The 26,905-nt window shown below is 40.7% G+C and overlaps 1 protein-coding gene across 1 annotated transcript in view; it reads left to right on the forward strand.

The window, feature by feature from the left end:
- psd2 (pleckstrin and Sec7 domain containing 2) overlaps window positions 1–26,905 on the forward strand; it is a 99,346-nt gene that overhangs the window by 33,540 nt on the left and 38,901 nt on the right. Inside the window, exons 5-8 of the mRNA XM_072264607.1 lie at window positions 9,744–9,833; window positions 17,621–17,664; window positions 18,118–18,308; window positions 25,084–25,154. Coding sequence (XP_072120708.1) covers window positions 9,744–9,833; window positions 17,621–17,664; window positions 18,118–18,308; window positions 25,084–25,154 — 396 coding nt within the window. The remainder of the gene's footprint in view (window positions 1–9,743; window positions 9,834–17,620; window positions 17,665–18,117; window positions 18,309–25,083; window positions 25,155–26,905) is intronic.

Raw genomic sequence — 26,905 nt, forward strand, 5'->3', positions numbered from 1 at the left:
CACCACAGTGCCTCTTTGAGCTATGATATTCTTCTGCCTTGTAGTTACATTGCATCCTGTTAGCTTATTGACACTTCAGATTCCCAAAGCACTTCTGCAGTCTTCCTGTGCCTGTACTATATAACACCTTCCTCAGCTTTCCCCTCATGAGATCTAGGTTGTGATAATGGTCTGGTGACTATAGCTTTCTGCCATCTTTTTGCTGGTGTTGCTTTTGAGTTCTTACCTCATAATCTGTTTCAAGTAATGGCATCTACTTAGCTGTCCTTTTATACTAGAAAGCTTGATTTTCTTTCTTTCTCCTCTTATGTCAGCTTTTCTTTATTTTGAATGTTGGCTTCACCATCTTGAAAGAATTGGCAGTTTTGTCCTGGTCAGAGGATTATCAGTTTCTAAGCTGGAGTAGAAGTGAACACAGGCATTGATGTGTTTTTTTTATATTTCCAAAGATTTGTATTGTATCTATTTCTGCCTATCTCAAAAATAATTTAGCTATTTTTATAACACAATTTTTCCATTGAATTGTGGATAATACAGTTGATGTATTGTACAAATGAATTCCCACTTAGTCACAAACTTAGCTAACTCATTTGCAGCAAAGTATGTGTGTGCATGCATTTGTATATGGATGGGTTTATCTATTAATATTTTATGTGGTGTCTCATTATCTGGCAGATAGAACGTTAAACGTGAGCTGAACTGCTGCTATCTGTGTTCAGTGTTTATCCAACACACCATGTGCAAGCAAGGGCTTTAAACAATGGAAAAAAGTTACATAATTGAAGAATCAGAAAATATTTTAAAAGTTAATATCAGACATTAAAACAATTCAGGGTAATGATTTGATTAAACATTAATTAAAATAATGTAAAAACTCATTTACCCTCACATACTGTACCTATTTAATGAAGACTCAATCAAATTCATGGCACCATACTAGATATTGCTGACGTAAAGCTAAGGAGCCAGATATGAAGTGCATCCAGGCTACCAGCTTAGATCATTGTAGAATGTTCTCGGACACAAGGGCGACTGTGAGGATCGTTCAAGATGTCAGATGCACCCATATCTGAATACCAGCAAGTCCTAAACCAATGTACCAGTGTGTAGATGCAGAAGTATAGAATGAACAGGTATGCACTGTAGCTAGTTCCCAGTTCTGTCAGAGGTGCATTTGGCATCCATCACTGTAATCTGGCCTGGTGGACTCTTCTCAGCTGAAATGGCATGCCTCAGTGTCAGCCATACCTTTATGTACATATGCTATTGATCTGCCATTTTGCTTCGTAGCTACTCCAAAACCCTTTTCTGCTTTTAATATAAGTTTTATTTTCTGTCATTGGAGCTTTGTATGACCACACGTTAGTCTTCACTTGTCAGTTTTCCTTTCAGGTACTGCACCTGTCTCAGTTGGGGTATGAATTTGCCTAACTAGTTGACAGATTCTAGGACTAAGGCTAAATCTGCCAATTAGGAATTGCTATCAATCTGCCTTCACTTTTGCTGGTTTTGGTTTGAGCCTTTCTGAGGAGATCTCATGAAAGGAGCCTCTTTTTAATTGTTTTTCTCTCTCTATCAGCTCAAAATGTTCCCATCTTTTGTTCATAGAAATAAATAGAATTGTATACTACTTTGGCCTCTCACAAATGTAGCACTGGTCAATAAGATCATGATTCATACGCTCTCTGTATCATATTTCTTTTGTATTTAATAATCTATCTCCTTGACCTCCCTAGCCTTCAGTGGTAGAGATTCTCACAGATTCACTGAAGGTTCAGTGAAGAAATTTCTCTTCTTAGTGCTAGATGTCTTGCCCCACATTTTGACTGTGACCTGGGACTGTAGCCCATCCCTTCCCCTCAGTATTGGGCTAGTTGGTACCCAATTTCCATCCTTTTTTAAAGAGCTGACTGTTACTTAGTAAGGTTATAGTCCATCCCTACCTCTGCACATTCTACCCTTGTCCAGTGATAAAACGTTGCATCTTCTCTAGTCTCTGTTCCACTGAGTCCTTCAAACAACAGATTCAACTTCAACTGAAGTGCTTTGTTCTGTTGTTCTGATTTCAAATGGCATTGTTGGCCACCAGTATCTCTCAAGGGTTGTATAAAAGGCAATTTGAAACAATCTTCTACATTTGAACAGCACCAGCGAAAATCTTTGTGGAGTTTAACACAAGCCTTTTACTTGGACTTTGAGAAGGGCTGTTCGATTTGGTCCTTGTGAATTCATGTTCCACTCTTATAGAAGAGATTGACAGAATCATTTTTACATGCATATTGCAACTGCAACTGCTCTGATTATCTAAAGCATTCTTCATGTTGTGCAATCCTTGTTTCACGAGTAGCATTATGAACAAGATACGGTATAATGAGCTAGCAGCTCTTCTGAAGCTCTCATAACAGTGAACACTACACAGGTTGTTTTCTTTGAAAGATTGGTGAGATAGCATAGGTGCCTAAATAATTATTTATTATTCGTTCATCCCTTTGATGCAGCAGAGCCTCTGCTGAGACATTTAGCTTTCTTGAGATATCTTAAATGTCAATTGTCAAACAGTTAACAATTGATGTTGTTTGGCTTATGGTAGCAGGATCCCCTAGAACAGGGGTTCTGGACCTGGGGTTCTCGGACCCCTCCATTAATGGTAAGGCTGTATGGCATAAAAAAGCTTGGAGCCCCTGCCATAGAAGGTTCTTATTGTTATTTACAGATACAGCCTGGTAACAAGCCCTTCTGGCTCAATGAGCTCACACCACCCAGGTGATCAATTAGTGTATAGTATGTCTTTGAAATTTGGGAGGAAAACCTAGCACCCAGACGGCATGTACACGGTCACAGGGAGAATGTACAAACCCTTTACAAATTGTTACACAAAATGAATCCAGGACACTGGCACTGTAAATCAAATCGCAACGTGCTACGCTACCATGCTGCCCAGTTATTAAACTGTAAGACCTATTCTCAGAGCTGGGCCACTGCCAGCTGATATGGAAGAGCAACCAGACAGAACAAAGAAGCACTGAAGTTCGGAAACTTATTGACCTCAGTCCCCTAACTGATCTCAGACCATTTCTTGCTCTCTGGATCTTAAGCTTACCCCAGCCTGCTCAATCTTACCCTGGCCAGCCATCCCAATCTTAAGTGATCCTTAGCCTCCTAATAACATTATGAAGTGATTATATAATTCATGCCTTAGCTAAGTGATTGGCATTACATCGTGGGCTCAGTGGCCTCTCCAGTGCTGTAAGGTTTGATATTCTATAAGTTTATTTATTTGCATCAATAGGTCACAAAATTCTAATACCCTTTTGAAGTAAATACTGTATTTTTCTAATTTTCATCTCATGTTTCTACTTCATATTTTCGAATCGTCAGCTAATAGTACTGTAGGTCTGAGAAAATAAAATGAAGTGTATCCCCCTGGTAAGCCTCAGGCTCGCTCAACTCGCTTTTGTCTAGAGGAAGCAGCCTCCGGCCCTGCCAAACTGGGTAATTAGTTTGTGTGGATGCTGTGCGATGTACCCCACCCCGCCAAATAACAGACAATACACCATGTGTGATCAAATGATTACAATTTATAGATATTACTGGAACTATATAATTAATAGAGATAAGATATAAAAGGAAAGTAAAGGTGCCAAACTTATCAAAGTTCAACCTCTTCGTGCACAGTTGGAGCTCTAGTAACGGGACAACCTCGACCCGCCGCCTGGGACCAACCACGGTGGACGACCAGACGCTCCACACGAGTCTGTCTTCGTCTCCTCTCCTCGCCGAAGACCCCGGTCCTTGGACTCCGGCTCGGGGTCCGCCCCGTCGGCCAGCTCACAGCATCACATCCACTCTCTCTCCCCATCTCAACTTCTGTCCAGAAACCCGCACATCACAATAGCTTACAGACACACAAGAAAGAATAACATCTATCCCAATTGGTTAGTAACTGAATACAACTCCGTCTATAACTCAAACAAGCTGCTAGCGAGAGAACTTCCTCAGCAGTTAACATAACAAAGGAGCAATTTTGATTAGCCTACGCAGTAACATAAAAGAAGAAACCTCTTACACTCTCCCCCCACCAAAAAAAGTTATGTCCTCATGACTTCTAAATAACTCGCCAACCATTCCTGCAGACACAAAAACCCAATCCAGGTACACAGTGACATTGCTCCCCGAACAGTGGACCTTACGCCGAGTACCACGGGCGCTACATAGGCCAACCTATCAGGGAGTTTCCTAATCCTTCGAGACCTCCGTACCCCCTCACCTAAACCCTTAAGGCTCGGAGACTACTGGGATACCTCAGGTGTGCTTGCCAACTCCTCTCTCAATCTCTCATTAGGCTCCCACTGCAACTCGGAGCCCCCTGTCCCGTGTCCGGGGCCCCGCTACTTTTCCTTCCGGGTCCTGCTGTAACCCAGGCTGCCCACAGCTAGTCCTCCTCACTACACCTGACTCAGTGGGAGAAGGGCCAAAAGTCTCTTCCTCAATCACGGGGAAGTTAGCAAAAGGCAGCAAGTACCACACATCCCGCACATCATACTTCGAATCCTTATTCTTCCCCATTTCCTCGATCGGTAGCTGCTGTTTGATTTTCTCCCAAATGAAGCACTTAGCCTGGGCTGCCTCTGCAGCCTCTTCAGCCTCCTGCAGTCGAGACGTCAGCTTCTTCATTGACTCCTCCAACTCTCACCCTCGTCTCAGCAGTTCGGACTCACGCTTCATGTCCATTTCCATCGGGGACGCAATTACACCACCAGCTTCTTCCAATCTTTTCTGGATCGATTTCTTGAGATTCTGCTGATCCTTTCGAAGGTTGATCATTGTTTCGCCTCTCTGGATTAATTCATCAGTACATGACCGCAGTTTCGGCTCGGAATTCTGTTTGTCCGTCTCCACTTTGACGAGCATGAACTCCAATTCTTCAATGGTTGCCCCGGGCTCCGGCACTCATCTCACATCATCGTCCCCTAAGGCAAATCCAAACCCTGGGTGATCATCCACATACGCCAAAACTCCAAACATCTCCACGTCCCCCATGGTCTTCCCCGTGCCCCGCAGGAAGGTTGCAGGTGCTCCGGATATGCCCTGGGGCACCTTTTCGGATCGGAAGAATCCTACGGAACCTGTAACGGCTGACTTCTCCTTGTCGGCCTCACTCATCGGGATCTGGCAACATCCATTCCTCAGATCCAGCACATTAAACCATGTCGCACCACACAAACAGACCATAGCGTCTTCGGCCCTCAGGACGGTATTCTGGTCAATGACAGTGCGCCTGTTCAGAGTCCTATAATCCACACACACGCTGCCTACGTCTTCCACGGCTACAGGGTCCAGTCGCCGCGACCTCTCTCTCACCGAGGTGTCTTCAGCGGTCAACTCCCCTCCCTCGTGGTATTTCGGAGCGTCTACTAAGAGGTCCTCACCCTCAGATACTTACCCCAGGCTGTACCACAATCGGGTCTTGTTTAAATTCAGTACCGGCCCAAGGCTGCTACACATGTCCTCACAAGCAGCTTGAAACACTGGGTGCACAGGCAATGCACCCATGAACTCCAGGTTTACTAACCAATCATTGTCTAATGGATAATCACTGGCACTGGTACCCCAAATCTCCAGTGCCCTTAATGTTGTCAAGGGTAAATGCTTCAGACACCGGTTGTAAAACGAACTGTACAACCATTTGACCTGCGCCCCAGTGTCGAGGATAGCTTAGCATAGCTTCCATCTATCCTTAACGACACTCTGGGATGTGGTCCCTATAAGCCTTCAGGAATAGGGTCTTTTCCTTTTGGAAAGTCCTTGGTACATTGCTGGGAGCATGCTCCCCCAGAGACCCCAAGCCATTCCCCCACTGGGCCTCCACTAAGTTTCCCGACACCTCTCTGATCAGCTGAACAATTGAGGGAGGGGCTGATCCCCTGAAATGATCCCCTTGGCACTGCAAGCAATTTAGCTATCCTCCTAGCCAGAGAAGATACACTGTAAGCTTTTCCCCCCTTTCAGATAACTGGCAGCTGTCACTACGGGGTAATTGATTCTGACAGTTCTAACACCATCAACAGCCCACCTACTCAAACTTTCAACCAATCCCTGTCACTCTCCCTCAACCGAGCACTGCCACTCATCTAACAACTGAGAGATCCACTCCGCCCACGTCATGTACGCCTCCGCCCCTTTAGAGGTGGCCAATATCCTAAAAGCCAGGTGGAGCCTGCCATAGCTGGAACCTTTATTCGCAGACACTATCTCTCAATCAGACCACTCTTTCCTCTCTCTCCTAACAGTATGGACAGCCCCTGGTCCCACCACCAACACGCATGCAGTAATAACCAGCAATCCCACAGAGACACACATTACTAACCACAATCCCACAGAGCCACAGCAGCACTGATTTAAACAGGGCAATCACGCAGCACACCGCTGAATTCAATCCCGGACGAGCCTCCAAATGTAGCCCCCTGGTAAGCCTCAGGCTGGCTCAACTCGCTTTCATCTCGGGGGAGCAGACTTTGGCCCCGCCAAACTGGGTAATTAAGTTTGTATGGATGCTGTGTAATGTACCCCACCCCGCTAAACAACAGACAGTGCGCCATATACAATTAAATGATTACAATTTATAGATATTACTGTAACTATATAATTAAGAGATAAAATATGAAAAGGAAAGTAAAAGGCGCCAAACTTATCAAAGTTCAACCTCTTCGTGCAGAGTTGGAGCTCTAGTAACGAGGCCGGTTTTCCACCATTCTTTCCCCCTGACCCCCTCGACCTGCCACCTGGGACCAACCACGGTGGTTGACCAGACGCTCCGCACGAGTCTGTCTTCGTCTCCTCTCCTCGCCAAAGACCCTGGACCTCGGGCTCCGGCTCGGGGTCCGCCCTGTCAGCCAGCTCACAGCATCGCATCCGCTCTCCCTCTCCACATCGCGCCTTCTGCCCAAAAACCCACGCATCACAATACCTTACAGACACACAAGAAAGAATAACATCTATCCCAATTGGTTAGCAACTGAATACAACTTCCTCTATAACCCAAGCAAACTGCTAGCGAGAGAACTTTCTCAGCAGTTAACATAACAAAGAAGCCATTTTGATTAGCCTACGCAGTAACATAGAAGAAGAACCCCCTTACAGAAGTAAGGCATTTTATATTCAAGAAAAACCATAACACATTTTATCTAAAGCCTGAACACCAAAGCACACTAAAAACCCTTTTCATAATTACGTTATCATGTTAGACCAGCCTCTTAAAGTGAAACCCCATGTCAATGTTGGTGGTTGTGAATTCTGTACATTTCCACCAATTATGTTACCCTACAGTAATACTGTTCAGAAAGACAAAGTCTTAAAGTTTACTTACAGTAGGATCCCAGAATGAGGGGATTATCTGACAATACCTGGGGAACATAGCTCTCATATCCACAGGCAGAAAATCAAGTCTCTATTGATTTCAAGATGTATTGTAGGACAGATATTTACATTTCAATAGATGCGCTTAATATCAGAGAAATGTATACAATATACATCCTGAAATTCTTTTTCTTCGCAAACATCCACAAAAACAGAAGAGTACCCCAAAGAATGAATGGCAGCTAAATGTTAGAACCTCAAAGCCTCCCCCCCAGCTCCCCCTTCCACACATAAGCAGCAGCAAAGCAACGATCCCCTTCCCCACCAGCAAAAAAGCATTGGCACCCCCTACCAAGCACTCAAGTGTGCAGCGAAGCATCAATAAAGACACAGACTTGCAGTACCCCAAAGACTACTCGTTCACCCGGTAATTCAACATACCACAGGCTCCCTTTCTCCCTAATAAGGGAAAATGAGATATCCCCATTTAGGAAATAAAGGAAGTAGTGTATTTTGCTATACTTTAATGATCTCGTTAATAACTTCATGTTTCTAATTGACTTTATTTTTAAGAGGTTTTTTATTTAATAATATTATTTACTTAAATTTTAATAGATTTTAAATGACACAATGTAAGAGATAGTGCGTTGGCTGAGGTGCTGTTGCCAACTGGGGTGCAGACAGTCTACAAGATAGGCCCAGATAAGGTGTAGATATGGGGAGAGCAAGGGCAGTGATCCCAGCAGTGGGAGTGGGGAATCCAGTCTAGCTTCCAAGACTTCCAAACTTTTAGAAGCTTCTCTTAGATGAGTGTTTAGCTTCGTCTGAACTTTTGAAGTCTCTTGTCTTTTGTCACACGTTTTCAATGTTTGAATTCTATGGGTTTTTTTTCATGACTGTAATATATTTTCTACAGTGATGATGTTTAACTGAATGTAGCTGTCCAAACCAACATTTAGAATTTTTAATGTACCGATTTTAGTTTTATTTTCAATGTCTCCATATAAACTGCTTTGGATCAAGAGTTTGGATAAAGAGTTTTTCAACTTCTTTAAAGATCTGGTTATTTCTACATTACATTTTCCATTTGTCATGGAGTATCTCATGATTTTACCCAGTTTCATACTGTAGACAATTTTAAGGAAGTACGCTTTGTGCTTGTGTCCATCTAAAGAGAGTGTCTTCCAAGTTGATCGCTGGTCATTTATTTCATTGTCCCTGAATGAGAAGTCACTCTTTATTCTACTTCATGCTTTCTTAACAAACCTTCAGCAACGTGTTCTATTTATCTTGGAATTTGATGTTAATGACATTCTATATTTCTTGTGTACCATTTTTCATTTGCTTTCTCAAAGTGCAGTTTTGTCTATACTTCAATAATTTCCATCAAGAATTTGTTTGAAAGTCAAACATATTCTTTCTTCATTCCTGACATCTGCCCAAATGAGCTAAAACTAAAATGAGAAAACTGAGCCAATATATTCGCTGACATATTTGCTGAAGTTTTTTGATGACAGATTTCATTTATCTAATTAAACTGTAGCTTTTTGCCTTAATACCAGTCTATTTTTTATTACTTATTGCCATCCAGTATAGAATCCTTGCACAATTATAATGATTGATCAGTTCATCTGAAATTTCCCCTTATACTGAAAGCCTTTAATAAATGGTTTTACTTTTAGTGTTATAATTTTGTCTTTAGTCATGCTTCATCTTTGAGTTTCCATTCCTTATTTCATTGCTAGGAGTATATAGCTCTCATCCATGTCTTCGCTGCCAGAGCTATGGCATTGTGCTTTCTTAGGCAGTTGGTCCTGTTATATGCAAACACAAGGAAATCTGCAGATGCTGGAAATTCAAGCAACACACACAAAATGCTGGTGGAACGCAGCAGGCCAGGCAGCATCTATAGGAAGAAGTACAGTCGACGTTTCGGGCCGGAGTGATGAAGGGTAGGCCCAAAATGTCAACTGTACTTCTTCCTATAAGATGCTGCCTGGCCTGCTGCATTCTACCAGCATTTTGTGTGTGTTGCCGGTCCTATTATAATCCAGTTTTATTCGTAGTGCTTCAGGCAATTTTCTAAGGCCATGTTGATGGAATTTCATATTAAACAGCACTTTTATCCCAATCCATTTTGTTCTTTTCATCCCTTTATTTTTTGTAATAAGTCAGATGTTCCAGGGTAATTCTCCCCTTTTGTTTTGAGATTTGTAATCACATAGATTTTAATTTTACTGTAAATGCTTTTGTTTTAAAATACACATTTTCATTATTGTGCTTCATGTCTGCCTTAAGGTATCTTAATTTTCATTTTGTTGGGTTCAAATATTAGTTTCATTGTTTTACAAAATTAAAGTGAATTTTATTATGTCTATATATTGCAGAATATTGGGAAAAAGATGTCATGTCAGCAGTTTATTTCTAATCTGGATGGCCTTAATGATGGGAAGGATTTTCCAAAAGATTTATTGAAGGTATTGTTCACAGCAATAAAATAGTGATTATGTTATTACCAAACAATATGCACTTTCAAGAACCTAAATATTGTGACACCCATGTTCCACATAAAATGATTGATTACTTGTGTTACTACAGTGCAATGAAATATATGCCAATTTAGAAAACGACTGTGAAATGATGCAAAATATGTACTGTGCCATAGAATGGCAAGATTTGCTGTATTTAATGAGTTCACTTTTAAAAAATTATTTATTAACTATGGGTTTCCAGTAGAGATTGAAACGTTTCCTCACTGGAAGAATTAGCCTCACCCACTGTGATTCACTCTTTAATGGTGTTTACAAGTGCATTATAATGTACTTCATTGCTGTGAACTTAATGGTAGGGAATCATGACCCAGTTGTCTGCTTGGTATAAGAACTGTTTTTAAGTCTGGTGGTCCTGGCATGGATGCTACATACCCTCCTCCCTGATGGGAGAGGGTCTAACAGTCCATGAATAGGGTGGGTGAGATTCTTCATGGTGTTACTGGCCTTTTTCTGGCACCTTTCTGTCTATATGTCCTTAATGGTCGTACCTGATGAGGTGTTGATGCTGGTGATGTATTCGACAGTTTTGGCTACCCATTACAGATCCTTCCTGTCCACTGTAGTGCAGTTTCCATACTATGCAGTGACACAGCTTGTTATGATGACATGAGTATAGGTGTGCATAGTCCAGCTCTTTTCAGCTTCCTCAGTTGAGCTTTCCTGATTACGTAGAATGTGTGCTGGGACAATGAGTGTGTGCGAGATGTGCACTCTCAGGCTTGCAATTTCCACTGCTGTGCTGCAGACGTAAAGAAGGTTGCGCATTCTGAAGTCAATAACCATCTCTTTTGTCTTGTTGATATTTAGGCACAGGTTATTATGTAATTATTATGTAATTATAATGTAATTGTCATTACTATTAAACTTGAAACTGACTCTAACTTCAGTTTGGTTGAAATGTACATTTGAAAATGCCAGAGTTGAAAATTAAAGTTAATAGAAATCTAGAAAACTGAAGAACTGGCATTGCCTAGCACAGTAAATATTTTGGAAGCAGTTAGGTTGCAGGCTGAATTTCACATTCTTTGAGCAATCGCTGAGTTAAGCATGTGGCCAAAAGAATTATCTTAATAAATATATTTATATTGTAAAAATTTTCCACAGTGACTTTGATAGTTGATTGCAATTTCATTCTTGCATTACACTTATGAAAGGTATCATTAACATATATTTTTTTAAACAAGGAATTTTATAATTTTGTTGCTCAATATATGATTGAAGCTGAATAAAAATGGAAAACCAATACAGAATTTTAATTAAAGAGTTTAATTAAACCCTGAGCAAATATTAAGTTCAGTTGCAGTGATAACAGGGATGCGATATTGATTTACACATTTAAACAGGGAGTTCATTTTTAGCTAAACTTAAAAATTGAATTGGCAGGCCTAATGCAGTATGTCAATATTACATACAAGGCGTGACTGATGGAATATTGATGAATGATGTAAAGTAGTGGATGGACTGTGTGGGGGAGGTTGGCATCACTGCCTGGAAAAACAATTGAAGGAGCTGTCACTAACTCCAATGCCATGCCAACTTTGTGTTGCTTATACAGGGACACCAGATATTTCTGAACACCAAACGTAGACGGGTCTCACATCATTTTAATATTTTGTTTTTGTATTCTTCTTGTGAAAATAAATTGCCTTGCACATCCACACATCACACACCATTTTCCTCCCCTATTGCTGCCCATTTACTTAATCCAGGGCTTCCCAACCTGGGCTCCACAAACCTCTCAGTTAATGGTAAGGCTCATTGGTGTAAAATAGGTTGGGAACCCCGGACATAATCTCTTGAAGTCCTCTCATTGTGCATGTGTATCTTCTATACAACTTCTGACCCACCTACCTTTTTTTTATATTCATCAACAGACCCAATACATTACACTTGATCCCTTCATCCAAATCACAAATATAAAATATAAACAGCCAAGATTTCAGCAGTTCTACTTAGGTACTTGACTAGATTTAACTTGGTAGCTTTCATTTTCTGTCATTTGACCAATCCTGTAACCTTGCTGTCATACTGAAACCCATGTGCTCTTTTCCTTGTCCAGTACCCCTCTTTTGCTTCTGTCAAATATTATTTGTACAACAAGAGACACAACATCCACCGGTTTCCTTTTATCTACACTGCTTGGGACAACCACAAAGAATTCTAATAATTTAGTCACACAATTTCTCATTCACTAATTATGCTTTCTATGTTTCTGAGTGTTGTGTTGTCATTTACTTAATATTGAATTCCAGCATGTACCCACTGTTACGTACCCCGTAACTGGTTTGTCAAACCAGCAGAAATGGACCACTTAGTTGGAGTCTGGATTACTGGAACTAAGAAAGTTTTATTAAAGAAATAAGCAACACAGTACTCTAATCATAAGGATATAAATGCAACAGGTTAGCAATGATAAAACACACGTACACAGAACTAGGATAATAGGATCAATCAAGTTCTATCGCAGTCTAGGGGTAAAATGATCAGTCTCAAGTGACACGGAGTTCAGTTCAGTTTAGTTCAGTTCGCAGTAATCGCTGTTGTGCCATTGGGGGGAGAGACAGAGAGCAAATGATGATATTCAAATCGGATTCAAACAGACCTTTGATATTCCTCGCAGTTAGCTTTCGGGCGAGCCCTTTGTAATGTCTTCTGAGGTCACCAACTGTGACCCCTCCGTTCCGGATACGATCGTTCTTCTGCAGTGTACCCGGCACCCAGGCAAGGGCGGACACACACACCAGGTTCCCGCCAATCGTACCTTTCCACCCTGTGCGTCTATGGTCGGTCCTGCAACCAGACCTCCAAAACTTCCACCAACTTGTGGGGGGGGGGCACAACGCACTTCCAGGGTCTCGTTATCTTGTGGTGTGTCCCTTGCCTTAGCGAACCTGTTCCTTTTATCCCCCTGCTGGGGTATCGCCTGTCCATCAAACTTCAAACAGTTCAGGTTCAAAGCAACCGGTCTGACAATACTTGGAACTGTGTCTCTTTTCGTTAATCTCTCTCGTCTCTCATTAATATTTGGAATATTTCTCTTTGCCTCTCTTATCGGCATCAATCTTCTGATAACTTGGTCTTTTGTCACACCACTGACATGTTTAGCTAATTAGCCTATATTTCCCGGTTTTCTCCCTCATCCTCTTCTTGAATAACAATATAACATCTGTGTTTTTCTAATCTGCTGGGATCTTCATAGGATCAAAGCTAATCTACTATGATTATTGCCATGTCTTTTAGTACCCTCTATTACACACTTACTTATTTCTAACTGCAAGAGGTGCAAGTACGGTCTCTGGAAAGCCACCTCATAGGCGAGGTGGAGATTCTGGACAAAACTTAACCATAAGGCATAGGAACAGAATTAGGCCATTTACCCCATCGAATCTGCAACGCATTCAAGCATGGCTGATACTTTTTTCTCCCCGCTTCTCTGCCCTACTCCCCGGCTTCCCAAAGACCTAGCCTCTACAGCTGCCTATAGCAACAAATATCACAAATTCACTACCCTCTGGTTAAAGAAATTTCTCTGCATCTGTTTTAAATGGATGCCCCTCTATCCTGAGTGCCATTTTGTCCTAGACTCCCCCACCATGGGAAAAATTCTTTCCACATCTACTCTGTCTAGGCCTTTCAACATTTATGGGATTTCAATGATATTCCCCCTCATCCTTCTGAATTCCAGAGTACAGACCCAGAGTTATCAAACATTCCTCGTATAATAACATTTCATTCCCAGAATCATTCTTGTTAATCTCCTCTGAACCCTCTCCAATGGCAACACATCTTTTCTTAGCGTAAACACAAAACGAAGGGTGTCGGCCCGAAATGTTGACTGTACCTCTTCCTAGAGATGCTGCCTGGCCTGCTGCGTTCACCAGCAACTTTGATGTGTGTTGCACATCTTTTCTAAGATAAGAAGCCCAAAACTTTTCAAAGTCCTCAAGGTGAGGCTTCACCAGTACCTTATAAAGCCTCAGCATCACATCCCTGTTCTTGTATTCTAGACCTCTTGACATGAATGATAACATTGCATTTGCCTTCCTCACCACAATTCAACCTGCAAGTTAATCTTAAGTGTGTTCTGCACAAGGATTCCCAAGTCCTTTTGCATCTCAGATTTTGGGGTTTTCTTCCTGTTTAGAAAATAGTCTGCACATTTACTTCTTCTACCAAAGTACATGACCATGCATTTTCCTACATTTTAATTCACTTGCCACTTTCTTGCCCATTCTCCTATCTGTCTAAATCCTTCTGCAGCCTTCCTGTTTCCTCAACACTACCTGCCCCTTCACCAATCTTCATATCATCTGCAAACTTGGACACAAAGCCATCTATTCCATCATCTAATCCTTGATATACAGCATAAAAAGCAGTCCCAACACCGATCCCTGCAGAACACCACGAGACACTGGCACCAACCAGAAAAGGATCCTTTTATTCCCACTCACTGCCTCCTATCAATCAGCCAATGCTCTAACCATGCTAGTAACTTCCATGAGCTCTTAACTTGGTAAGTGGCCTCATGTGTGGCACCTTATCAAAGGCCTTCTGGAAGTCCAAATATACAACATCCACTACACCCCCTTTATCTATCCTACTTGTAATCTCCTCAACAAATTCCAATAGGTTCATCAGGCAGGATTTTATTTTCAGGCAGGAAACTATGCTTTGTCCTTTCTTGTCGTGTCTCACCAAGTACTCCATAACCTCATCCTTTAACACCTTCCCAGCCGCTGAGGTCAGGCTAACTGGCTATCATTTCCCTTCGGCTGCCTTCCTCCTTTCTTAAAGAGTAGAGTGACATTTGCAATTTTCCAGTCCTCCGGAGCTATGCCAGAGTCCAACGATTCTAGAAAGGTTATTACTAATGCCTCCACAATCTCTACTGCAACCTCTTTCAGAACCCTAGGGTGCAGTTCATTTGGTCTGGGTGACATGTGCTTTTAGGTCTTTTAGCTTTTTGAGCACCTTATCCCTTGTATCAGTAACTGCACCCACTCTTCCCTCACACACTACAAGATCAGGCATACTGCTAGTGTCTTCCACAATGAAAATTGATGCAAAATACTTTAGTTCAATTTCTCCTGGTCCTATATCCACTCTCATCTCCCTTTTATTTTTATATTCATGAAAAAGCTTTTTCTATCCACCTTGATATTGTTTGCTAGCTTGTATTTCATTTTTATCCCTCCTAATGACTCTTTTAGATGCTTCATGTAGGTTTTTAAAGGCTTCCAAATCCTCTATCTTCCTGCTAATTTTTGCTTTGTTTTATGGCTTCTTTTGCTTTTACATTAGCTTTGACTTCCCTTGTCAGCCATTGTTGTACTATTTTGCCATTTGAGTATTTCTTTGAGTTTGGAGTACATCTATCTTGCACCTTCATTTTTCCCAGAAACATAAAAGCTGCTTTACTGTTATCCCTGCCAGCATCTCCTTCCAGTTTACCTTGGCCAACTCCTCTCTCATGCCACTGTAATTTCCTTTGCTCCACTGAAATACTGCTATGTCAGACTTAACTTTCTCCCCATCAGATTTCAAGTTGAACTCAATCATATTGTGATCACGGTCTCAGTTCCTTTACCTAATCATCTCCAGTTCATTACATAATATTCAGTCCAGTATAGCTGATCCCTTAGTAGGCTCAATGACAAACTGCTCTAAAAAGCCGTCTTGTAGGCAGTCAACAAATTTACTCCTTTGAGATCTTGAGATCCATTACCAACCGGATTTTCCCCAATCTACCTGCATGTTAAAATCTCCCAAGACTATCATAACATTGCCCTCTTGATTTGAACCAATATAGCCTTCTATATTCACTTTCACCATCAGAAAATGAAGGGACCATCGCAACACCCCACATCTCCTGATGATCCTTTGATCTCAGTATCTGAAGCTGACTGCAGACTGCCTTCAGGAGGTGAAATCACTGAAAGCATCTGAACCTGACAGGGTACCTGACCACGTACTGGGTGGTGTGTTCACTCCGGCAGTGTGAGGTACCCACCTGCCTCAAGCAGGCTTCAATTATGCTGGTCCCGAAGAAGAGCATGGTGACCTGCCTCCATGTCTATTGCTCAGTTGCACTTGCATCCACAATTATGAAGTGTTTTGAGAGACTGCTAGTGAAACACATCAGCTCCTGCCTGAGGGGCGATTCGGATCTGCTTTAATTTGCCTATTGAGCAACAGATCCACAGCACATACCATCTTATTGGCTCCTCACATAATTCTGGAACATCTGGACAGCAAAGATGCATACATCCAGATGCTCTTTATTGACTCCAGCTCAGCATTTCACACCATCAAAACTAATCAATAAGCTCCTTTGCCACAATACCTCCTTGTGCAATTGGATCCTGGATTTCCTCACTTGTAAACCCCAGTCAGTTCAGATTGGCAACAACATCTCCTCCACGATCTCCATCAGCACAAGTGCACCACAGGGGTGTGTGCTTAGCCCCCCTGCTCTACTCACCTTATACATGACTGTGGCTAAGCACAATTCCAAAACCATTTTCAAGTTTGTTGATGACAACACTGTTGTAGTCCGAATCAAAGGTGATAATGAGTCAGCATACAAGAAGGAGATTGAAGATGTGGCTCAGTGGTGTCATGACAACAACCTCTCACTCAATGTCAGCAAGACCAAGGAACAGGTAGACTTAAGGAGAGGGAAGCCAGGAGTCCATGAGTCAGTTCTCAGAGGATCAGGTGGAGAGAGTTAGCAACTTTAAATTCCTGGATGTTACTATCTCACAGGTAAAGCACTCTGAGCCATTGAGCACATAGTCGTAGAGTCATAGAAAAGTACAGCACAGAAACAGGCCCTTCAGCCCATCTAGTCCATGCCGATCCATTTCAACTGCCTACTCCCTTTGATCTGCACCTCCATCTACATGAACCGCTGTCATGGGAAAGCAGCATCCATCATCAGAGATTGCCACCAGCCAGATCATGCTCTTTTCTAACTGCTATCATCAGGTAGAAGGTACAAGAGTCTCAGGTCTTGCACCACTAGGTTCTAGAACAGTTACTATCCCTCAACCATCAGAATAAAAGGGGATAACTGCCCAACCAATGATCACACTCTATGGTCTCTATCTCATGTTCTCATTATTTCTTGCTAGAAATTTATATTTGCATTGGACTGTTGTCTTCTGCACTCTGGTTGATCCTTTATTGATCCTGTTAAAGTTACTGTACTGTAGATTTTCTGAGTATGCCCACGGGAAAATGACTATCAGGTTTGTATATGGTGACATACATGTACTCTGGTAATAAAATTTACTTTGACTTGGACTTTATTGTAACTTTCAGTAATTTTTATGCCTTGAGCTGAACTGCTGCCACAAGACAACAAGTGTGATGACACACAATGCTTTGTAAAAATATTCAGCCCCCAACCCATTGTTCACATAAATGAATATTACAACCAGGCATTTTGATCAATTTAACTGAGTTTTTATTTGTGAATCAAATGCTACATTTAAAGGATGAAAAACTACAAAATTCAAAAACTGGAATATCAGCAGTTCAAAAATATTCATCTCCCTTTGCTTGTCATTTTCCCAATCAATCTGATCAAAGTAGTGAAGAATTATAATAAAGATAAAGTAATTCTGTGATAAGCATATTCTAATAGTGTCCTCTAAATGCATTCATCTGCTTGACTATTCACTAATAAAATAGAATTTCTTTTCCTTCAGGGATTGTATAACTCAATAAAAAATGAAAAGCTGGAATGGGCTGTGTAAGTGCAAACCTTATTTTCTCATGTAATTAAATTCTGATGTACTTAAATTGTAAATGACTGGAATTATTTAATTTGTGATCCATCATAAATACTTCTGCTTTCACTATATTGGAACTGAAAAATTACACAACAGCACTCCTACCCATGGAAATTGTAGCCAGGAATTCTGTCTTTTAAAGGCAAAATTAATTTTCATTTCAAGAATTAAATGTACATTGCAACAAAGGCTCTGTTTTCACACATTCACTAGAATTATTTATACTTTTGTAAACTCTCACTCAATTTCTCTCTTCGTACACTAGATATGTTGTTAATGTATACTGAATTGAAATCTATAAATAGCAATTATTTTTAAATGTGATTACAATGATCTTGAAGTATTTTTGTTCTCCGACAATAAACAGATTTACAAATGTCTTCAATAAAATTGATTCTACTCTTTTCTTTTAGGGATGAAGATGAATTGAGAAAATCACTGTCAGAGCTTGTGGATGATAAATTTGATAGCTGTGCAAAGAAAGTGACAAGAATAATTGATAGCAGTAATCCATTCCTTGATATCCCTCAGGCATTGAATGCAGCAACCTACAAACATGGAGTACTCAATCGTAAAACACATGCAGATATGGATGGCAAGAGAAGTAAGCATTTTCCAGTGCTCTGTTTTTATTGACCGGCTGTAAAAGCTAATGTGCAATGGGCGAGATGAGATTTCTCCCATGAACATTTTGGGCACATCTTTGAGCTCTGCTTGTGGCATTTAGGCTTGTTGGAAGTGGCTAGGAGCCAGAAATTCATGCCCCATATTCTGGGTGTGCAGAGTACCGAGGTATTGGCTTTCTGCTACAAAATATTTTACTGCACCACAAACATAAGTAGGCTTCAGCACCACATAAAAATTATAAGAAAGCAGCACTTTGCTAAATTCCTCAACAGGCATGGCCACAGTGAAAATATACATCAAATACAAAGGAAGACAACATACTGGACTTTTGGCACCTGGCTTGTTTTAGTGACTTAATTTTCTTTTATGACAGATAAATATAGTTATTGCTTATTTGAGGATTCTACCAGTTTTGACTTTTAGAGTTTATTTGGTGTCAGTAACATCCAATATTCTTGTTGCTGATATTTGTATTGCACTCTATTAAATGTACTATATTACAGGATACTTTTACTTAACATTAGTCATCATAGGGGGACACTGGGAGCAGACCCAAATGCAAGACACAGACACTGAAGTACAAGGAACAGGACTAGGTGTGTCAAGAAAGCAAGGGAACTGGGGAAGAAACAATGCTGGACAAGACACAGGCCCTGGGCAAGACTAGGATACAGGGTCTGGGCTAGGACTAGACTAGAAACACAGAACCCAGACAAGGAACTAGGAACTAGGACCCTGGGCTTGGACTCTGAGCCAAAGACTAGGCAAGGACCCAGAACCTGGGTCTTGACTTGGGCTCAGACCCCAGAGCTAGGCAAGGACAAGACATGGCTACAGAGCTGGGCAAGGCTTGGCTTCTTCAAGGCTTGGCTGCAGGACTGGGTAAAGACCAAGAACCTGGGTCTTGACTCAGACTGAGACTCCAGAACTAGGTGAAGACATGATGTGGCTACAGGACTGAACAAGGAACTCCTGCACAGGACAAGGCACATGGATAGGACAGGAACCCAAATCCTTGACTTGGTCTTGGCAGAACTGGAACATGGAACACAGTCAGGACCCCTCCTAGGGAGCAGGACATAGGGCCAGGACTCATACACAGAATACTGAGAGACAGTTCTCCCCTCAAGGTAGCAGCAAACAGCCAGACCTACCCAGCAAAGGCAAAGGCACAAAGAGATGGTTCCCAACACAAGGTAGCAGCAAACAGCCAGACCTACCTAGCAAAGGCAAGGAAACAAAGAGACAGTTCCAAACACCAAAAGATAGTTCCTTATCTAGATACAGCAAGGCTCCAGTCTTGCTCCAGCAGTAGAACTTGACAGCATTGCAGGCAAGGCTTCAGGAGGAAGGTGAAGGGAACAGTCCCACAAATGAAGCTGAACACAGGAGCAATTTATGTAACCAGCCCAAAATGAGAATCAGTTGCCTCAATTAGAGCCCCCAACAAAACAAGGGAAAACCAGAAAACCTGGAATAAGGAACTATGGACCGGACCGTGAACCAGAATGCGGACTTCACGGACCGGACCATGACATTAGTATGCCACTGTTTACACAAATAAGACATTGTTTACTTCAGTGATCAGTAGACAACAGCTCTCACTATTGCAGAGATACACAGATCTTTAAAGGACCAGGAACAGGAGGTAAGATAATAATTGTTATTTGAAATTACTCAGATAATGTAGGAAGAATATCAAAAATATCAAGAGAGTAAGAATTAAGATTGTGCCCTTGATTGTGTGTTCGCTAGCAAAGGTAAGGGAACTTGCCATTCACTGCACTTCCAATTGCCCCATGATTTTTTTTTGCTGTCTATAAACATTTGATCTAGTCCAATCCCCCAAAATGTGATAAGTGGATATGTAAGTAGGCCATGCAACAGCATGCTTCTTCAACCAAGACATGCAGAGACAAATCACATATGAATAGATTAGTATATGTAGTTCTTTGTCAAATCATGAAAAGCAAAATACAGCTTAAGAAAGCTGGGATTGAGAGTTCTAAGAAAGTGCAAAACAATAAAAAAACAGCAGTGATTACTTTTTAAGATTCATATTCATAAAAAATAATTTCACAGTAATTAAGGTGCAGCATGTAATAAAAAAAATCACTGTTAATGCATGATGCCTATCTTTTCCATACATGTTTATCAAGTGATTAGTGGGTAAGTATAACAGCTTCATGTGGGTTTTAGTGATAGGTCTGTTAGTAAATTAATAGCAGAATGGAGCCTGTAGACAACCTGAGTAAACTGACTGCAGCTTCTACATCACCATGATTGACTATGTAGTAGTTGGTTGGAGAATTACTGAGCAATTTACTCCATATAAATGACAAAAATTACAAATTTTTCTCATGGTTAACCTCAGCATTATTTCTTTCATACTCTGACGCAATAATGTGGATAATGAGAAGAAATGTTTTAAGATCTATGGCTTTGGAAAAATCAGTTTCCAACTGGAGCACTGGATTTGTGAACTTCATCAGTTTTCTGAAAATACCTAATGTCTCCCTCTTTGTAATAGAGCCACCAATAAAATGTACAACTTTGAGATGGCTCTGTAATTTTGCTATCTATATAAGCCAGCTGCTGATGCATGTCATTTTATCATTCTTAAATCCTTGCAGAGTACTGACAATGCTTCATCATATCTTCCTCCCAACACTGGGTTTTGCTGCAGATAGTCAGCAAGTTTGAGTTCTGAAGTAGGTTATCTCAAGATGATCCATCAAACCTAACAAGTCATTAATGATTCTTTGCTTTAAAATACAAATACAGTCCCATTAGGAGCAGCTTTCCAATCTGTCTTAATAGGACTGATACACAGACTCCATTTTTGATAACTGTACTTTGGCACAAATTTAGCAACTTTACCATGCTTACTATGATTGTTTATCATTATCTCCACAAACTGTTCCTCTCGGAATCATTATTTTCATAGCATCTCATGATGAATATCTTGCACATTTGGTCAGAGAGAGTTTCCCCGTATCCTTAAAAACACACAAAGGTTTTTCCCTCAAAGACAAAGTTTCTTTCCTTAACCCTTGAAGAGCTTCATTAATTGCAGCACAATAAATAGAAATATTTCGAAACAGGAACAGGTATTTAATTTTAATAAAATTGTGGTGCATTTAGAGGAAAATCAGAGTTGGAGAAAGTTCCTTGTGGACTTCACGCTACAGTTATAAAGAAGTGTCAAAGGTTCATTTATTATCAAAGTGTTCAAATTGAAATTCTTCCTCTCCGGGTAGCTATGAAATCAAGAAAGAAAAGAAAGGCAGCGTGATCATCAACAGCCCCCCACCACCCCCAACCCCCACACAAAAATTGAACCAAAGTGGAACAAGCACATCAAACACCAGATCCCTCATCCTGCACAAAAAAACAAACAAAGCGGAACAGGCATATTAACCCTCAAATCCACCTCCCCGCACAAAAAAAAACAAGAAAGATTGGGCGAAGGGCACAGAATGTACAAAAAACTGAAAAGTGTTTATAGTCCAAGTCCACATCCAAAATGCAGAAAACCTGGGCAACATTCTCCGGCAGGTCTTTCCCTCTCCATAGTAGAGCGATCAAAAGACAGGCAGCCAGCGCTCACCTTGATGCTTCAATATCCCTCGTCGCTTTAATCGGTGAACAATGGAAACTTTAATTGGTGAAATGGAGTCGAACATCAGCTCACACCCCCATCCCACGGCCTGCCCACTACAGGTTTGCGCACGCTGCCTCTGTCTCCTGGAATCCTCTCAAAGACTGCAGAGCACTGAAGCACCCAGATGATCTCCAAACATACACATTCGCCTCCATGTTTCAATCTCCCTAATCAGCAAACAATGGAAACTTTAATTGGCAAAATGGAGTTGAACCTCGGCCCGTAACCACATGCCACAGCCTGTCCACACTTACCACCTCTGCCTCGCACTATCCTCTCTGCAGAGACTGCAGAGCGCTAGAACACCCAAATGATCTCCAATCATCAAATCACAGACCCCAACAATTCCAGAATTTTATCCAAGATGAAAAACAAATGTTAAAGACATAAAAGAAGTGAAATATATTGTTTCATGGTCTATCCAGAGGAAGTTGACCAAAGGAGCATTGTATGGTGGTGCCATCTTGACCAGAAAGGAATAAAAAGCAGATGGGGCCTGTTGGGACTGTCTGTGGAGTGGGAGATTGTTTGGGTTATTTGTAATTTAGCAAGGGCCAAGAAAAGAAGCAAGGTGTTTGTAGAGCGACTATTGTGGAAGCAAGCATTGTTGGAGTGTGCAAGGGTTAGAGTTGGATGATGGAATTGATGGCTAAGTTTATAGACTTAGGTAGAGAGGCACTTAGTGTTGAGGAATTAGGAAATCTGCAGAAGGATTTAAGATTAGAAGAATAGGCAAAGAACTGGCAGATGGAAAACAGTATAGGAAAGTGTATGGTGATGCACTTTGGTAGAAGGAATAAAAGCATAGACTGCTTTCTAAATGAGGAGGAAATTCAAAAATCAAAGGTGCAGAGGGACTTGGAAACCCTTGTGGAGGATTCCCTAAAGGTTAACTACAGGTTGAGTCAGTGGCAAGGAAGGAAAGTGCAATGTAGGCATTTTATTTCGAGAGAACTAGAATATACAAGCAATGATGTAATGCTGAAGGTTTATAAGGCAGTAGTCCGACCATACTTGGCATATGGTGAGTAGTTTTGGGCCCCTTATCTAAGAAAGGTTGTGCTGACATTGGAGAAGGTCCAGAGGGGGTTCACGAGAATTATCCTAGGAATGAAAGGGTTAACATACAAGGAGCATTTAACTATTCTGGGCAAGTGTGCACTGACGTTTCTAAGAATGGGGGTGGGGGGAATCTCTTTGAAACCTAACAGATATTAAACAAGTGGATGCGGAGAAGATGTTTCCTATAGTAGGGGAATCTAAGACCATAGGACATAGCCTCAGAATATGGGATGTCCTTTTAAAACAGAGGTGAGGAGGAATTATTTTTTGCCTGAGGATCATGAATCTGTGGAATTCATTGTTAGAGATGGCTATGAAGGCCAAGATATTGGATATGTTTAAAGTGGAAGTTGATAGGTTCTTGATTAGACAGAGCATCAAAGGTTACAAGGAGAAGACGAGATGGGGTTGAAAAGGATAATAAATCAGCCATGTCAGAATGGTTGAGCAGACCCAATGGGCCAAATGGCTTAATTCTGCTCCCATGTCTTATGTTCTTATGTTGGATCTCACTGAATAGATTAATAACTTCCTACTCCAAACAGAATCCCCACATGTGTAACAACCTTAATATAATTTTTAAAATACTTGTATAATGTGATCCGGTTTGAAGATTACACCCCAGTTGAAGGGAAGAACTTGATAAATATATTGAGTTTTATCAAGAATCACTGCTTAAGATTTAAATCCATTAGGCTGAAATGCCTAATAACTCAGTAAACTATCATGCATCAACTAGAGGGGATCACAGTATTTATACTTAAACTATGAACCTTCTGTTAAGATAATAACAAATTACCAAGAGAATCAGTTAACCTCTTTCACTCAGTCATCAAAGAGGAAATGTGATTATAAAATTATGAATTAACACTTCTTTTTACTAACATGTAGAATAATAGAACTACTATTTTTTAACATTAATGGAAAAGTATTCAGATACCTGTTGTTATCCAATTAAATAAATGGGCTAAATGTGCTGAAAACCTGAATCATAGTAATGACATAATTATGATGCACATTGTGATTATGGTTCAAAAAAATCCAGGAAATTTTAATGTGCATGATTAATGTCATGGGGATTTTCACCAGAACAGCCATAATAGCTCCACTCCATCAAAATCAATTGCATGTTTATTTAATTAACATTGTTTGGAATGCCATTGGCATTTGAGTTATTATTGAATTTTGCTGGCAGATCATAGACTGATACAGGAGGGATCAAAACATTATTTATTTAATTTGCCATTTAGGTTCTTAATAACAAAGATAAAATTTAGCAAGTGTGTACCTTGATCGTTTACAGTGTTTGATATTTGGAATGCAGATTAGTCTATGAAGAGAGGTAAAGCAAACTGGGCCTACATACTTTGAGTGATGAAGAATGAGAAGACAGAGCTCAACAGGGTGCATGTCTAAATGATGTTTCCCCAAGATGGACTATCTAGAACTGGTGTCACGGTCACTAAATAAAAATCTGTTCATTCAGGACTGAAATGGGAAAAAGGTCCCGCACTTTACTCAGTCACTCAGTATATTTAAAGCATGTTTGGATATTGAGAGCATCACACGATAAGTAGTAGCTCTCTTTTTACAACTTAGGGTGATATATAATAAGCAGTCGAATAGTTTAAATGTAATTGCTAAGTTAAGCAAATATTTCTCCAAGTAACTGCTTATAAGTTATAAAAATATAATTAGTCATTGAATTTATAGCTATGTCTTCATTATGTTTTCCATTACTTCAATTATATGCCATGTATTTTGACTACTATTTTGGAATCACACACTATTATGCACAGACAGAGACTATGCCAGATAAGGGCACTTATATATCATCCATGGTTTTAAATACATCCTGCAATGGAATTTCCAATGTATGTGTAGAATATCAGGAATCATTATTACTTAATTTTGTCTGAACAAAGCTTGCTAAGAAGTCATGATCAGCACCTATAAAAACCACATCAATCACTGAGGTGTAAGTCAAATAAATATAGGTATGGCTGAATTTTTGTTTATCTTTCAGCACCTAGGGGAAGAAGAGGATGGAAAAAATTTTACGCAGTCCTGAAAGGAACTATTCTCTACTTGCAAAAGGTAGTAAATCATAGTAGAATTACAATCTTTAAGTTATTAACAATATGAAATGTTAGCTGTTGCTTTGTTAAAGTTTGATTTATTGGGAAGTGTGTCAACTGGTTAGCACTGTTACATCTTTGCAAACTGAGTAGAATAAATGGAACTAGAACAATGATCAGGGAATTTTAGACAGGCGTGGTTTACATTTACATCATGTTCTGAAGTTACTAAAGGAAACTAACATGAATACTAGAAATGTGACATAAAACAAAATGTTGGAAACGCCCGTTGTCTTAGCCCATTATTGTTGTCTACAAACCTATCATATTTATTGTAGAAAAATGAGTTGCTATTATGACAGCTCACATTGAGGCTCATTAGAATAGTGTAGGAGACAGAGGACAGGGGTTTGTGTGGGATGGATACAAAATTAAAATATAAGTATGTTCATAGATGCAAATTGAATTGAGGTGTTCCACAGACAGGCAATCTTAGTTACACCTCCGCACTGTAGTGGAGATCACATTGCAAGCAATGGATTCAGTATTTTAAAATGTAGGAAGTGCAAGAAGGACATCTATTTGTCTTGGAGAAGTGTTTGGAAGGTAAGGAGGGCAGATTAAAGACGTGTTGCTACTCAGATGACTGCCTGATAAAAGCTATAGGAAGGTAAGTGGTTATTCAAAGAGATGGAGGAGTAGATTTCGAGAGGAAGGTCTGGTTGGAATTCTGAAAAAGGAGTCTAGGAGAAATATGTTCGATGGTGACATTGTATAAAGTGCATGGGAAGTTATGATGGATCTCCCACTGAATCTGGACGGTGGTGGCTGATGTCACCTCGGGGAAAGCAATACAGGGAAGACACCCTTTTTTCTCCATCCTGGCAATGGGAGAGAAAGGGCACATGTAGGAGTGCATGGAATATACAACAAAGTCCCTTTTAACTATGGTATGTAAAGTTTATGTCCAAGGGAAAGGGAAGACAAGGTAGCAATATTGCTAAGGAAGCTTGTTCTATAAAAACAGATGCAATGAAGACAGAGTAATTGGGAGAATGATAGGGGCCAGGTGGGAGAATGCGTAGCAGTGTAGCTGTGGAAATTTGTTATAATTTAATCAATCCCTTCTAATGGGATAGGGAATTTGAGGAATCTGAAAGTCATAAGATGAAAGAATGTTGTAACTTGACAGATCTGTGGTTTAGACTGGGCGCTGGAAATGACATGAACTCAATCACTAATATTACTAAAAGAAAGTTGAGGAGGGTACCTGAGCAGGACTGAAACAAGAAACGTCCCACATATCCCACAAGAGACTCGAGTAGCTTGGGCTCAAGGATTTTTATTTAGAGAAAGTGACTGGAAACAGATAAGAAGACATTTAAGATGAGAAGAATTCTGGACAGTCAGAGGAGTGCAAAAGGGGAGCTAGTTGTGCCCCTGTTCAAGGAAGAAGCAAAAGTCCTCAGAGTTTCCTGGTGAATAAGACCGTAAGACAAAGGAGCGGAAGTCGGCCATTCGGCCCATCGAGTCTGCTGCACCATTTTATCATGAGCTGATCCATTCTCCCATTTAGTCCCACTCCCCTTCTCACCATAACTTTTGATGCCCTGGCTACTCAGATACCTATCAATCTCTGCCTTAAATACACCCAGTGACTTGGCCTCCACTGCTGCCCGTGGCAATAAATTCCATAGATTCACCACCCTCTGGCTAAAAAAAATTCTTCACATTTCTGTTCTGAATGGGTGCCCTTCAATCCTTAAGCCA

The sequence above is a fragment of the Mobula birostris genome, chromosome 7 (assembly GCF_030028105.1).
Source record: "Mobula birostris isolate sMobBir1 chromosome 7, sMobBir1.hap1, whole genome shotgun sequence".
Lineage (NCBI taxonomy): Eukaryota > Metazoa > Chordata > Chondrichthyes > Myliobatiformes > Myliobatidae > Mobula > Mobula birostris.